At 37.8% G+C, this 17,098-nt stretch overlaps 1 protein-coding gene across 1 annotated transcript; it reads left to right on the top strand.

The window, feature by feature from the left end:
* Positions 1-1,674: 1,674 nt before the first annotated feature.
* LOC132556325 (uncharacterized) lies at positions 1,675-3,824 on the top strand. Its single transcript, XM_060220709.1, has 3 exons — positions 1,675-1,693; positions 2,918-3,541; positions 3,742-3,824. Exons 1-3 carry the CDS (start codon positions 1,675-1,677, stop codon positions 3,822-3,824), a joined length of 726 nt encoding a protein of 241 aa, XP_060076692.1.
* The last annotated feature ends 13,274 nt before the right edge of the window (positions 3,825-17,098 follow it).

Genomic DNA, 17,098 nt, shown 5'->3' with positions numbered 1-17,098 from the left:
TGTGTATACACAAGCACATTGATGGGTGGCCAGGTTACCTTAATTAAAGGTATAAACTACCCTGGCTATAATACCTGGTATGTTTTCGTAGTGTAAGAATAGTGTGAGTGTGAAACAAAGGTGGCTAATTGATCAGCGTGGTCACTGGATGAGTATAACACGCGCTTTATGAAAACAGTTACAGTCAAGTAATTATAAAGGCCATGCCCGTTGAAGTCGGGTGTCGCTATAACAATGGCGCCTAATGACACCTAAAATAACATCAGTATTTGACACTTTGAGTAAGAGCTAGACATCTTGAGATCAAAGGTGCCGTAATGGGATAAATAAGGAGAGGTGTCTTGCTTTCATCATTCTACAGTCATCATGCCTCTTAGTCGTAAGCGCTACACAGTGAAGGACAAGATTGACATCGTCCACTGGTTTCGAGGGAACAGCTCGAACTATTCCGCCTCACAGAGGGAGTTTGGAGTTGACCGGAAACTCATCAGAACATGGAACCACGATTACGACAAGCTACTTATGAACTCCGGTGGGAAGACAGGATCCCTGAAGAAGATTGGTGCAGCGACGCCACCAGGGTCTATGGAGCTTGACAACATCGTGTTTGAATGGTTCGTGGAGGAGAGGGCCGAGGGATGAGCCATGACTAATTATATGCTACAAGCTCAGGGGCGCATCATCGCCAGCCAGCTTCGATTTGATAGTTTCATCGCATCCAACGGCTGGCTACGCAGATGGAAGAAGCGCTTTTCTGTCGGGATTCACTGCGGGACCAACGACACACAGAAACTGCCATCAGATTATAAGGAGAAGTTCGCCGCCTTCCACGACGCCATCCGCCACCTCCGCCAGGCCAACGACTATACCGCTTACAACATTGCCAACATGGATCAGACCATGGTCCGATTTGACACGCCATTCGCCACGACCAACTCCATGATCGGCAAGAAGACTGTCCGTATCACGAACAGCTGCGGGGCCAAGAAGGGTTGTACCGTAGCACTGTCAGCCACAGCGTCTGGTCACAAAGTCACAATTGTGCACTATTCTTACGAAATGTTTTTGTCTGTTTATTTTCTTAGGTTGTACCGGTTTAGTTCAGCCGATGGACACCCATGTTAATACAATGGATGCGCCAACATTGGACAGACTGGTTCCGGACCGCCCAACGCAACAAGAATGGTAACATCGTGCAGCCGACTCGCCAGAATGTCATTACATGGGTCAGCACAGCTTGGGCTAGTGTCACCGAGGAGACCATCAACGGCTCTTTTCTCAGCTGCGGGATCTCCAATTCACTCTCCGGATCCGAGAACTCACTTCAATCCCGACGACTTATCGAGGAAGTAGGTGTCAGCGGTGCGGATACAGACATTGAGGAGGACATTGATGGTACCAGGGCCGATGGTATTCTGTTTGATTCAGAGGAATCCGATGACGAGACTCTTCTGTTCGGTGGTTTTGATCGTTCATGAACTTTTATTAGCCTAATGGACACGTGTGTGACTCATTGACAGTGCTATGGTGATTTTGTTGTATTTGTTTTACTTGATATGGAATTAATACAAACCTGTTATATATATTTCTTCTTGTTCTTATTTTAATCATTTTAACCAGTCTTCGTTTGCCTGAATAGATTTGTTCATCGATAACAGTAGTGAAAAATCCAAGATGGCGACCGAGGATATCGGTCAGGTATAGGCTCTTATCCGGCAATAAGCCCACCCCTTACTCTTGACTCAATTTCATGCACAGGCCCCCTGGGCTTATTGGCGGAGAAATACGGTAAGGTCGTGTTTGGTCCCTGTCTTCAATATATCAAAGTTGTTTAAAAATAGCACTGGCATAGTTCCCTTACTTGGTGGCACTCGGCATCTAAGGATAGTTTCAGGACTGGTTGACACATTGTCAATATAATGTGACTGGTTGTGCACATGTAGTATAATGCCACATGTCTACGATGTGAGACCACAGTGTGACAGCACTCTATCTCTCAGGTACACATCTCCAGATGACTGAAATACTGTGCTGTAGGACGTTATTTAAACCCTGAAAAAATTATCACATTCTTGAGTTGTTGAAGAAGCCTAACACATAGCTTTTATGTTGGAAGCCTTTTTATGTGAGGAAGCCTTCCAGCTTGCTTGCGGTAGGTCGTGGGTTCTACCCAAGTGGTCTTTGTACCTTGTACATCGATCCGTGGGGTCTCCCCCCCCCTCTTTTATTTAGCTGCACGTCACTTATATGACTGAAATACGAATACAGTAGCGACTGTAAAAACCAACGCAGTATATTGGAAACCAAATGTAAAACAACAGCAGGAATACCAAAATACCAGTACCGTCCTGCACTCTAACAAGTGAGGCTACCTGGTAGAGTAAATTGTCTACCACTTATTTTATATTATTATATGTGTAACCTGGGTTAAATATATTCGGGTCGTAGGGTCACCAGTGCACATAGGGATATATGTACTGTGAGCGTGTGATTGGATGCATGTTACCATTTCACCCTTTCCCGCCACCTAAGTGACGCTACCAGTATAGGCTTCACTCTTACGTTGCCTATGCTGGTGGACGGACGCGATCTAATATTTCTGGACCCCCAGCACAGACCCTGGTCTTTCTCCTCGGACCAATAAATTTCTAAACATACACCAAGAGTCTTTCATCTGTTGACCGGTGTTACATATGCATGAAATTTTCTCGAAATCACATTGGCTAGATCCTATACACATGATCAGTTCTCAAAACTGATGAGGACTGGTTTTCCAGTAAATATCGATTTCTAAATATAGCCCAAATGGAAATTCCCTACAGCTTGTCGCAGTGCTTGCGCAGTTAGACCGGAACGCAATCTGTCAGACAATCACAGACGTTGCGATGGCTGCCGGTGAATGTTTCACCTGTTACAGATGAGGGTTTTGAAAAACTGCTGGGGGATAAAGATGGTGTAAACACCAAAAAGGCAACCGAGCATGCAGTGCGTGTTCTTCATTCGTATCTCAAGGAAAAAAACCTGGATCTTGAATTTGAAAAATACGATGTGGACGTGTTAGACTTGACACTAGCAAAATTCTACAAGGAGGCCCATACTGGTAAAAGTGAATTGTACAAGAAGTCTACACTAACATCTATCAGACATGGATTAAATAGATTCTTAAAAGGATTTGACATCATCCACGGTACAGAATTTCCCAGGTCGAAACTAGCTTTAAAAACAATGACATTGGAACTCGAAAGGCAAGGTCTAGGTGGAATCGAGCATCACCCACCAATTGATAAAGCTGATTTGGAGAAGTTATACTCTTCCTTTGATGTCAGGAATCCTGAATCCTTACAAAGCAAAGTTTTTGTGAACATAATGCTTCATTTTGGCAGTCATGGCAGAGGAAATCCACAGAATCTTAACAGAACAGACTTCGCTACAACGACAGATGCCAAAGGATGGCAGTACATTTATCCCAACAAAGATGAACTGACGAAAAATCACCAGACAGACACCAATACTGCACAGGGCAGAATGTATGAAATCAAAGGTATGTACAATGCTATTAAATACTTGTTTCTAGTATATGAAAAGGAAAAAAATCAAAATAACATCAATTCTTTGAAACCATAATATTCACAATCAGAATGAATTACCCAGTACAGCATAGTAGTTGAAGTGAAAATCTCGTTAAGTCCCCAACCCAAATTTTAAACGTACTCATGTAATCCAATATGTTTGTTGCAGAAGATGACAACAGGTGCCCAGTAAAATCTTTTGTAAGATATGTGAAAATGCTGGCCCCAGATGTCCTTACCTTTTCCCTAAAGTAAGGAGGACCCCTAACAAGTCCGGACATTACTTCGACAATGTTCCCATTGGACATAACAAACTTGGCGGACTTATGACATCTTTGAGCACAAAATATGATTTATCGCGCAAGTATACAAATCACAGCTTGCGAGCTACCTCTATCCATCTTCTGGATTCTGCTCAAGTACCAAGCCAACATATAATGACTGTGACTGGCCACAAGTCCGAGCAGAGCTTTAAAACCTATACAGGATTTACAGATGTAAACACCAAAAGACACATGTCTCACACCATTAGTCGGGGAATTGGCTTGAACATAGACAAACCTGTGATGAAGATGGAAAAAGGCGTAACCGGTGTTGTTGAAGCTGAAAATATGAATTTCGATATTCCAGATTTAGGCAATTTTGATTTAGTAAACTCAGTTTTACAGCCTCTGTCCAATTCACAAATGAACACCTTACTTGGTGACTTTGATGCTGATGAATTTAATTATATTGCGGCGAGTTTGGTTTTAGATAGTGATCAACTTCATGTCAAACCAAATGTTAATACCGTGCCAAGCCAGACAAATGTGAAGAACAATGTATCCCATGTTCTGAATTACAGTGGTTTCCCCATTTCACAATTCCAGGCCCCATTTATCACTGGTTAAAATGCACAGGTCACAATTAACTATAACATTTTCCCTGGTAAATAAAGTATGTATGACACCCAGAGTTGGATAGCCAGATCCATGTATTTATACGAAACATTAACAGGCTTCAACTTTTTTTTTCCTCATATTATGATATCTCTTCTGATCAATGTCCACTATTATTAAGTTAAAAGAGTATACAATGTATTTTGTTATACTGTATTTGTCTCATTCTGCTGTCAGGATGTTAAAGCCTTCAATAAAGTCAGAATCTTTGTTTATGTTTTGTGTTCTTATTGAACACATAATAAAACAGTTATGGACTTCTGTGCTGGTAAATATGATGTGATATGAACCTGAAAAAATTATATTAACCTCGGCTTCACCAGCACCAAAGTCCATAATTGTGTAGCGACGCGTGGGTTGCTTTATGTCGTTTTTCCAGAATTTAGTACAACCCTGTCCGAGGAAGCGAGGAACTCTGGGAGAAAAAGTGACGTCACAGCCTCTTCCTTTGGAGGCCAAGACACGTTAGGTCGGTATTGAAATTCGGGCAGGGTAATCTGTTAGATTTTTGTGTTGTCAGCGCCCATCTCTTCCCTAAAATGTTATAAAATGGTTTACTAAACATCAGTTGCCACCTACAACCCGATATGTTTGATTTCGGACTGTGTATTTTGGTATATTTTTCGACTTATGCGGACTTAAGTTTTGGCTGGAACCTCGTGTCGTGATTGAGGGGAACGTTCGCTAGCTGTTGAAATTTTGTTAAATAGTGGATAATTTGAGAATTGGTATTCTCGGGGAGTAGTTTTCTCTCATTCTTTGAGGCTGATTTTGTGTGCCCCCCTCGCCAAGACGAACGTAGGAGAAGGCGGTAGTGTTGAGTTGGACTTTGTAAATTTGGAGTCGGTCACGTGGCGGAGATTTGTCCGTTCGGCGAGGTTTGAGACTCGCTCCGAGGAACGGTGTCAGATTCCGTGGGCCGAGAGTTAATTTAGCTAGAGAGTTTCGACAACCACGACATTGGTTCCTGCCTGATAGTTAGTTTAGGTAAAAGTTTGTTTATTTCAGGTGGCTTCTGTACATTGTTAGGGTTAATTAAAAACACTCACTGAGCCGGTTAAATGTCTTTCATGCTAAACTTTACTCTTGTAAAATATATAATAAATTGTTGAATCTGTTTTAATTCTTCTCGTCATTATTGCCAGTACTTTGTTGAAATTTGTTTGTGAAATCTGCAAGCGAAAGCGGCAGTCGAACCCATTGGGCACTTTTATTATTGTAACAACAGAGGTGACGTCCGCGGTGCGGCCACTAGGGGGTCGTGAGACGTCGGTCGTTACAATTGTATAACAAATCCAGTCTACATATTACATTGTTCACAGTGCTTCATGCATTTCTTAGTTTTATTCGTTACTAAATGTCATGCTGTGCAATTCTGGATACAGCTGTGGTAGAAATAAACGATTTTTAGTGTTTAATACGTTAAGAAAACATAAGGTGATTTTTTTTTTCTGACAGGTAATAAATGTTATGAGAAAAACCCTCTTCGAACGTCACGTGATTGGCGCATTTGATTCGCTATTGGCATGCTTACTAACGGTTTGAAAACGGTAAATTCTCATTACTGCATGCATAAAATCAATTCCCGATTAGCTCACATTAAAGAGCAGGAAAATCTTATATACAACATAGATTTAGATTTAATTCTAATACACATCCGTTCAAAAACACGAGAAGTTTCACTAGTGATCCGTTAATGGCTACGTCACTGTATCTTTATTTTCCATTGTTAGGATAGCCTAACAATTGTATCAGCCCAGTCAGTTTGGTATTTGTTGCTTTATTTACATGAGTAAGTGATAACCAAAGTTCGCGGTTCATAAGCTTTCCATTGCCAAACTCCTTCAAATGACCGTAGAGAATAACATTTTAGATGACCGCAGGACATCGATTGATCAAGAACTGTGTTCTCTCGGTTGGATTAGACTGACTTCTGTGTGTTTCACATCCACCCATGTATCAAATTGCCTAATACTCACGTGTAAGAAAAGTCAACTCGTCACAGATTTAGGGATCTCAAAATCTTACTCAATCACATCGAGTAACAGACATTTCAACCCGAGTCAATGTCCTGGACATGTCTACAATGGCCCAAACATTTTACAGTGTGTCATACAAACTAAAATATTAATGTTCGGTAGCATGTCACATTGTCCCAAAACGTGTAAAACTTTCCCATCAATCCTTCCCAGTTCGCCCGGTTTGACTTAGATTCCATTTCGTCTGAAACGATGATGGGCAGCGGACCCTGCAGAGTCCGTCCAAAAAAGGAAATATCTTCCTAGGGTAGGAGGGGCAGGATAGAGCAAATGCTTTCAAAGTCTTTCTCCTCCGGAAGTGATGATTGAATTTTGCCCAAATTTAGCATGAAGCATTGTTATGTAGTAGGCGGGCTCAGGAGATGAGAGTTTGCCACACAAATGACTTCGCGTTGTGTATTTTTAAAGTGTACAAATGTACAAGGCCAAAATCGAGTTAGCTATCTTATCACCCAATAACTAGGGGATACCCAAAGTGTTACTTATCACCCAATAACTAGGTGATACATAAAGTGTTACTTATCACCCAATAACTAGGTGATACATAAAGTGTTACTTATCACCCAATAACTAGGTGATACATAAAGTGTTACCTATCACACAATAACTAGGTTTTACCTATCATCCAAGAATGCAGAAAAGAACGAAATTAGAAATTTACAAGAAAAGGTGGAAGAAAATACATTCGAAATAAATAAAATCTACACGTTTCTGGAATGTCCAAAGCACTGCTCATTCATGGATACATTAAACATATTGGAGAAGAAACAAAGACAACAAGAGCTGTTAATACGAAATTTATCTTGTAATCCACGAAGTCCTCCGGCACCAAGAACCAGGATTAAACGAAGAGCATCTTTACAAGAAAGTAGGAATCCGACAGCAATTGAAGAAGAACAGGGAAATGTGTACCTGGAAATGCATTAATGCAAAAATTAAGTGCCATCTGAAACCTCTACCCAACGAGAAAGAAAGACTTAAATGTCATCTGAATCATCTCCCTAACGGCAAAGAAAGACTTAAATGTCATCTGAATCATCTCCCTAACGGCAAAGAAAGACTTAAATGTCATCTGAATCATCTCCCTAACGGCAAAGAAAGACTTAAAGAAAACAGGAATAAATAAAAAAAAAAAAAAAAACAAAAAAGAAAGAAAGAAAAAGAACACGCAAAAATACTAAAAAGAAACCAAAAGTGTTACTAAAGTAAAAATGACTCGTGGTTAGGGGTAAAGTGAATACAGTTAGGGTTAGGGTTAGGGTTGGGCTGGAATTCTTCTCAAAAAATCTACTAAGTCAATTGGAATTTTGTTATTGGCGTTTAGACCGTATAAAAATGTAGATATTCATAAACAGGGGACGTTTGTGATTACAAACATGCTATTCAATTAAAAATCGAACTGGTATGTGAGGCGTTATTAGAGTAAAACCGATTGATGTAGTGGTTATTGTGTGAAAATGACTGAGGTTAGAAAAAAGTGTACATGTTACCAAATTAAATGTATTTAGTGAATATTAAAGCTCACTTAATAATTGGTTTTAAATAAAGTTGTTTTTGTTTTGTTTTTAATGAAATGTATATGATATATCATGATACTATAACAAGGGAAAAGCTCGCAATGCTTACAATAACTATGTTAATCACTTGTATATAATTAAATGTGTTTAATAACAAGTTTATCTAAGTGATCATTAAGGTTATTTAATGCTATCTTCAACAATAAAACACTTACAGGCATTTGCAATAGGGAGACATGTAATTCTGGTGATACTATTATGTTGTTTATTTGGTCTTTTTGTTGTTTTTTTTCTGAAATTATACGAAGACAGCTTCATTAAGGTTAATGTTCTTTATTCGGCGTCCTGGTAAGAAGTCTCAACATGTACAAATATTGTATACAAATGTATTATTACATTCATAGAAATCTCTACACTATTAGTGTATTGGAATACAAAAATATCCTACTAATATACTGAGTACACTCACAATGAAATGAACTACGATAGAGATTTGCATGTACATAGTGAGAAATGACAATTAAGTTATATGAACCTTTAAGTAGAATGTGAGGAGATTTAGCTTAACAGTTATTATATGAAAATATGACAAGTAAAATGTGGTAGAGCTAATTGGCATGTAAAAGATGATGAGAGATTTATTTAGCATGGAACATCAATTGACTTATATAAAAAAAAATACAAAAGACTGTACATATGAACACATGACTACACATAGCCTGACATATAACATGGGAATGGCCATATTTGTTAAGTTAAGACTGACTTCCGGTATAACTTCCGGTCAGTTAATGCAAGAAGTAAGGACAACTTCCGGTCAATATACATATACAGTATTTTACAAAAATCCTATGAAAGTGTCAACAATATCCTGAAATTCTATATTATAAAGTAAGTCTGAATTGTATAAAAATAGAAACAATGGAAAAATATTCGATAATCTGAATCAGCTGTCTATGACTATGTTAAATGAATTCCATGATGATAATTAAACACGACATATCCTAACAGGCACAATGTTAATTGTGCTACCCAAACACTTATCTGGTCTAGCATTACAATCATCGGAAAAACAATATATAGTCTTAACCAAAGGTGTAATACAATGTTTAACATAAATTTGGACTAATAAATGGTTACCTGATTAATAATCAACATGTCGACAAAGGTGACATGTCGAGTGAACTGGACAAAAGGTAAATTTGTCTCGGACAACAACATTTTTCTTTCGCTTTGAATGAAGCCGGAAATACAGGGGAGATAATTCATCAGTAAAAGCCTTAACCCAAATATAGGGAGTGCACCAGTAATTTAACTTGTGCATGTTAAATATTTTACAATTTGAAAGATAATTTTGAGTTGTTAATTAAATGAGAATGTACTGTTGCCGAGGAAGACTAATAAAACATCACTTCAAGAACAATGAAAAATATATACAAACATGATACACAGTGCAACAATATAAGAAAACAAATGTACATATAACTAATTCTGACAAAGTGCATGAACAAGAATTGAACATGTAATTCTAAAATGATATATGAAAATACGAAGTATGCTCACCTGAAATTATACGAAGACAGCTTCATTAAGGTTAATGTTCTTTATTCGGCGTCCTGGTAAGAAGTGAAGACTTCGGACAGGAACGCGTATAACCTAACTTGCTGTCTTGGTCAGGTGAGTTTCTGATTGGTCAGTTAGGTGTTATTCAGAGATTCTGATTGGACAGCGGTGACCGCGTGGGTTTGACACCTTGAACTCTAATTAACTGACCAGCATACCAGTTGTTACATAATCTAAGTGTAACCCTGGCCGTATTTTTTTCGTTGACACACAATAGCTTATTTAACTTTGCTCAGGTAAAAAGTGACATGTCCGATGAGAAACATAAACAAAATCTTCTCTGAACAATTGTCCAAATAAATCTTTTTGTAAGATACATGTAGGTTTTTCAGAAGGTAAGTAATATGTAATGACTATAGAGACTTAGCTATTTATTTTACAACTAAACCTAATGGAAAGTTCACAGCGTCAGTTTAAGCTGATTTGTACGGCAAGTAAATCTAGTTTCAAATAATTAGCAGATAAAAAGATACAGAAAGAATAGACTTCAACGATAATTTGTCCGAGTATTTCTTTCATAATATTGAAAATAAAGTTTTATTAAAATTGAACCAGGTTTCGATTAAAATAAACTTTCATATAAAAATCACAGATTTTCCCTATGAAATATCCCTCTTGGTTCAAAAGAAATCTTTGTCCTCAAAGATTAAAAATGATGGGGAACAAAATAATGACAAATAAGGAGTGACAAAAAAAGATACTGAAAATGATAAACACTAAAGGAAGATATATACATTTTGCATATAACGGTACAGATAAAGTACAACGTAATATAAAATCATACAAAAATTAAAATACAATGATATATACACAAGTGTCGGAAAGTCATGCCAAACTGTGAAATACAATGTCCATTGAATTCAGAAATCTATTGTAGGAGTTGGAAATATCCATGATGAGTCATCACAAGATAAGCTGAGTAAGGCTGTTGAATGATTTTTCTTATGGAGCGAGCTTGCAGAAAAGAAATTTTCATTGTGTTAGGGGTATACATGCATGACTTAGTGTAATTGTTAGTAATAGAGAATTTATCCCATGAGATTGTTACTACTGGAAAGAAATGACCATGTACCTGGATGTTAGTGATGTCAGTGGGTGTCAGAATGGTCCAGTTGTGAGGACAGAGAGGCAGAGAGGTGACACGGACTAGTTCACATTCAGAGGCATTGGTTATTTCAAGGAATATAGCGGTCTGGTGATCCGAGCGGAACCTTCTCCAGATGAAGTAGACAGCAGTGAGGATGAAGATAGTTGTTAGAAATGAAAGAGTGACATAGGGCCATGGTGTCGTTAGGGATGAATAAACATGATCTGTGATAGTGCGAGGAGTTGTAGTGTCAACAATACCTTGGAAGTGAAAGCTAGGAATGTTAGAGGGAAGTGTGAGTGCACGAGCTGAAGATAATTTCTGCATCATTAACAGAGCTGCTGATAATTTTCTAAGTTTAGAATATAAAAGTAAAACTAAACCAATAGCAATGAATGCAGTTACACAACCAATTAAGGCGATGACACCACTGGTGTCTGGCCATTGTCCACTTGTGAAGGGTATTTGGCCTTCTAACATGGATTCGGAGAGTGATGTAAAAATAGTTTCTCCTTTACGAGCTTTCTTAACCATTTTCTTTAGACTAAGGTGATGCTTCTGATCTTTTGCCAAAATTTCATTGAAAGAATGATTATAAATTTTGAAATCTGGAACATTGATTTTAACAAAATCAGGGTAAGAAGTGTGTCCAAAAATGGATGAATGTTCTGAAGTTGGAAAGAATTCTTGTAGTACAGCAAGGTTTACTGGGTGAATAACTGAAATATCTTTACTGTCATTTTTACATAGTCCTAATCTTGGTGGGATAAACAGGTTATCTGAAGTGACTGTACATCTACATGGTACATTTACAACACAAAAGTTGCAACCCTTAATAATTTTCTGTCCAGATGGACAGTCTAGTGCTAACATAGATATTTTATACATGAGCAAAGTTGAGGGAGCTAATTCTGTGATAGATGGTGACAGGGTATCCTGAATAAATCTGAAGTCACAAACACTTTTGACAGAGTCTTTTTGATTGTAGAAAATTGATGACAAACATGACGGTTTTGCCACTGATGACAGAGTAACATGAAATGGACAAAATTTGACATCATCACCAAAACAAGTTTGCAGCTGCTCGACTGACATAAACGCAAAATGCTGATGATCTGGGGTGTGTAAAAAATATTCTGGTGTATCTAACAACTGAGTAGCATGATTTGATGTAGCATTGATTGACACTGGTACCGAATACACCTTCTACAGTGGAAATGGTTGAATAAAGGGAGAAATTGGAATTTTAAGAAGGACATACAAGTAGGAATTATGTCTGGAGTATAGGAAGTTGGCATAAGAATAATAATGCAAGGGATCATTGTACACAATATGAAATCCTGGATACTTTCTTGACAAAATACTCTGGACTTGTTTGAGGGTGAATTTAAGGTCTTTATAAGAAAACAGAAAGGGTGATAACTTTCCTCTTGCTAAATCATGAGTAGCCATTTGGGCATGTTCTAGATGTTTGTTAAGGATGGAAGTAGCATTAATCTGTGACAACATCATGTTTTCTAGCAAGACAAATTCATGTTCAATGCCATCAAGTGATGATAAAAATTGACGTGACAATGTAACTGTCTGGTCGTGATTCAATTTAACAGCTTCTACAACATTATCTAAGCGTTCATTTACAGCTGACATAAATGATGTACGTTCATGAGCTTCCTGTGCCATCGCTTTAGCGAGTTTGACATTATTGTTGTTCAAGACTTGCATGTGACGTTTAAGGTCTTCAACATCGTCTGATGTTGCAGTACCAAACAATGACTTGGAAATTTGTCCAATAAAGTCCAAAAGACCACGTTTGGATCTTCCAGAACTTGATGCAAGTGTGTTTGGAAAATAAGAATGCGGAATAAGGTGGTGAATCTGATTTACTGTAGCATTAATGTTCGACATACATTGCATACGTAGAGTGTTCAACGATTTAATGACGCTGTCAGCCGCTTTGCATGTTTGACGTTGACATGGCGTAATCTCTGGAAGATACATCTTTTTGATGAGTGGAATCTTGAATGTATGGGACCAGTATTCCTGCCCCATATGTAATTTTGCTGTAGGCTCAAAGAGAATGCCATAATTGAGGCGCTGAATTGGAGACTGAGGTTCACAATGCACACTGGAGAAGCACAGCATCATCACAGCAAAGTACCAGATCAGGGAAATACCATTCAGACCTATGGAAGAGTAGAGGAAAAAGGAGTTTAGGATATTGTATGCTTGTAGAGGGTGATCAATCCTCGAAGCACTACAATAATAGTTAACTTATAACTAACTATTAAAGTCTTTACACACAATTCACTAGTAATAGAAAGAAATAAAGATCAGTAAGGAGTGAAATGGTATAATCCTAATTTATGTAAGCACTTTTAATTGCTATGTAAAACAAGTCAATTTTGACTGTTTTCGTTTGCGAGCTTTCCCACTCTGTGTTTTAACAATGTGAAAGTCTCGAACCATCCAATCAGGAATCAAGTGAACAGGTTCCCAAGTTCTCTGAGAATAGCCTTCCCATTTGACTCGAAATTCTTTGACACCATTACGATATCGATAACACAAGAGCTTGTCTATATCATATGACTTGTCATTCTGTGTTTGTTTGAGATGAATGTGTTCCTTGAGAAGAAGTAGGAAAATTGTCCTGTGTCTGAGGAACATCAGCGTTGGGAAGTGCTTGATCTGGAGGTGGCCCTTGATTTGGAGGTGGTGCTTGATCTGGAGGTGGTGCTTGATTTTGAGGTAGTGCTTGATTTTGAGGTAGTGCTTGATGCAAGTTGGCATCAACAGGGACAAAAGGTGGGTCCATATTAAGTCTGGAGTTAGGATTGACGTAGTTTTTCAAGCGCTTTGCATGAATGAGTGACTTCAACTCTTTGTGATTTGAGCACCGACGTAACTTGAAGGTGTGATTTGGCCCTTTGTCTGTAATATAAAATGGTCCATCCCAAGGGTCATGTAGTTTTGGTGATAAGCCTTGAGGAACTCTTGGAGAGTGTAACATGACAAGGTCTTGAATCTTAAAGTCAGGAATTGCTGAATTTTGATCATGTCTTTGCTTTTGTTTTGCCTTTGCTTGTGCAATATTCTCCTTAGCTATGTCTTTTACATACTTCAAATGAGTCAAGAGATTGGTGACATGAGTCTTAGCATCTTTGTTGAGACCATCCTTAGGGATAAGGGATGTATCAAATGGAATACTCATTTCTTTGCCATACAAGAGTTGGTAAGGGGAATGTTCTGAAGACTGTGTAGATGGACTCATCCTAAATGCCATCATTACACTTTGTAAGATATCAGGCCAGTTTTGTTGATTCTTGTCAACATATGCTCGCAAGCATTGAGTTATGGTGCTGTTCATTCTCTCACAGGTAGAGTTTGTCTGAGGATGGTATGAACTGGTATAGTGTCTTGTGACTTGAAAAAGTTCGCATACAGCTGTAACTAGCTTACTTAGGAAGTTCTGTCCTCTGTCACTTACAATAATACGAGGACTTCCATACCACATCCGTCACATCTACGTTGCTGCTGCTGATGTTGCTGGAACTGTTGGTGTCGCTGTGGCTCCTGGTGGTATGATCCTCTGCGTTGATTAAATGGTCTGTTTTGATGTTGACGGTACTGCTGATGTTGTGGCCTGTTGTTTTCTAACACAGCACTGATTTGTAGGGCCTGTTGAGTCATTGAAGTTTTAAATTCACCAGCCATTTGTTTAAATGCTTCGCAAACATCCTGAATGATATTAACACTTTTGTCTGGTTGATTGAAACATGCTTGCTGAGCCAAGGCCAGTTCAACAGACTTTCTTAAGTCAACAAATGTTTTAGGCTCACGGCCAATACATGCCGACTGAATATGTGGTTGAAGTCCTTGTAGAGCTGCCTGAACCTTGATAATTTCATCAACTTTTGACCCCAGGCCAGATTTTTCTGCCCTTTGAAGAAATGTCAATGGGTTCTCTGATGCATCCTGTTTTTGCTGCATAAAAGACATGTCTGTAACTTTTCGTCCAAAACGTTCTAGAAGTCTGTTTGTAAAGTCAGCTATGGAAGTAAAGGTATCAGCTGTCTCTAGCCACAAAGCTGCTGGACCCTCTAGAAGTAATGGTAGCACAGCAATCATTTTATTATCATCATAGCTGTGGACCTCTTTCCAGGCATTCATACTGGAAATCCACAGATGTGGGGAATCGTCTCCACTGTATTTTTTCAATGGGATGTTTGGAGTCGCCATGACCTGCTGTTGTTGCTGTACTTCTTCTGTTAACTGGTTGACTTGATCTGTCTCCTCAGTGATGGTAGCCAAATCTTGAAGACCTTGACTCCTCGTTATTGGACGCTCACTATAATTCTGAGGTCTCCTATGGGCCATAAAACTCTCGGGGATCTTTGGAAACTCCACCAAGTTATTATGTTGTTTATTTGGTCTTTTTGTTGTTTTTTCTGAAATTATACGAAGACAGCTTCATTAAGGTTAATGTTCTTTATTCGGCGTCCTGGTAAGAAGTCTCAACATGTACAAATATTGTATACAAATGTATTATTACATTCATAGAAATCTCTACACTATTAGTGTATTGGAATACAAAAATATCCTACTAATATACTGAGTACACTCACAATGAAATGAACTACGATAGAGATTTGCATGTACATAGTGAGAAATGACAATTAAGTTATATGAACCTTTAAGTAGAATGTGAGGAGATTTAGCTTAACAGTTATTATATGAAAATATGACAAGTAAAATGTGGTAGAGCTAATTGGCATGTAAAAGATGATGAGAGATTTATTTAGCATGGAACATCAATTGACTTATAAAAAAAAATACAAAAGACTGTACATATGAACACATGACTACACATAGCCTGACATATAACATGGGAATGGCCATATTTGTTAAGTTAAGACTGACTTCCGGTATAACTTCCGGTCAGTTAATGCAAGAAGTAAGGACAACTTCCGGTCAATATACATATACAGTATTTTACAAAAATCCTATGAAAGTGTCAACAATATCCTGAAATTCTATATTATAAAGTAAGTCTGAATTGTATAAAAATAGAAACAATGGAAAAATATTCGATAATCTGAATCAGCTGTCTATGACTATGTTAAATGAATTCCATGATGATAATTAAACACGACATATCCTAACAGGCACAATGTTAATTGTGCTACCCAAACACTTATCTGGTCTAGCATTACAATCATCGGAAAAACAATATATAGTCTTAACCAAAGGTGTAATACAATGTTTATCATAAATTTGGACTAATAAATGGTTACCTGATTAATAATCAACATGTCGACAAAGGTGACATGTCGAGTGAACTGGACAAAAGGTAAATTTGTCTCGGACAACAACATTTTTCTTTCGCTTTGAATGAAGCCGGAAATACAGGGGAGATAATTCATCAGTAAAAGCCTTAACCCAAATATAGGGAGTGCACCAGTAATTTAACTTGTGCATGTTAAATATTTTACAATTTGAAAGATAATTTTGAGTTGTTAATTAAATGAGAATGTACTGTTGCCGAGGAAGACTAATAAAACATCACTTCAAGAACAATGAAAAATATATACAAACATGATACACAGTGCAACAATATCAGAAAACAAATGTACATATAACTAATTCTGACAAAGTGCATGAACAAGAATTGAACATGTAATTCTAAAATGATATATGAAAATACGAAGTATGCTCACCTGAAATTATACGAAGACAGCTTCATTAAGGTTAATGTTCTTTATTCGGCGTCCTGGTAAGAAGTGAAGACTTCGGACAGGAACGCGTATAACCTAACTTGCTGTCTTGGTCAGGTGAGTTTCTGATTGGTCAGTTAGGTGTTATTCAGAGATTCTGATTGGACAGCGGTGACCGCGTGGGTTTGACACCTTGAACTCTAATTAACTGACCAGCATACCAGTTGTTACATAATCTAAGTGTAACCCTGGCCGTATTTTTTTCGTTGACACACAATAGCTTATTTAACTTTGCTCAGGTAAAAAGTGACATGTCCGATGAAAAACATAAACAAAATCTTCTCTGAACAATTGTCCAAATAAATCTTTTTGTAAGATACATGTAGGTTTTTCAGAAGGTAAGTAATATGTAATGACTATAGAGACTTAGCTATTTATTTTACAACTAAACCTAATGGAAAGTTCACAGCGTCAGTTTAAAGAACTATTTGTACGGCAAGTAGAAATCTAGTTTCAAATAATTAGCAGATAAAAAGATACAGAAAGAATAGACTTCAACGATAATTTGTCCGAGTATTTCTTTCATAATATTGAAAATAAAGTTTTATTAAAAT

This window comes from Ylistrum balloti, unplaced genomic scaffold, assembly GCF_031769215.1.
Source record: "Ylistrum balloti isolate Yb309-2 unplaced genomic scaffold, AGI_CSIRO_Ybal_v1 Utg370560, whole genome shotgun sequence".
Taxonomy (NCBI): domain Eukaryota; kingdom Metazoa; phylum Mollusca; class Bivalvia; order Pectinida; family Pectinidae; genus Ylistrum; species Ylistrum balloti.
Note: the sequence above shows the minus strand (reverse complement) of the source record. Positions and strands in the feature narration are given on the sequence as shown.

Excerpts from the sequence above, each read along its gene's own strand:
- LOC132556325 (XM_060220709.1), top strand. Across the intron at positions 3,542-3,741 it reads CAGAATGTATGAAATCAAAG|ATGACAACAGGTGCCCAGTA; the intron begins GTATGTACAATG and ends TTGTTGCAGAAG.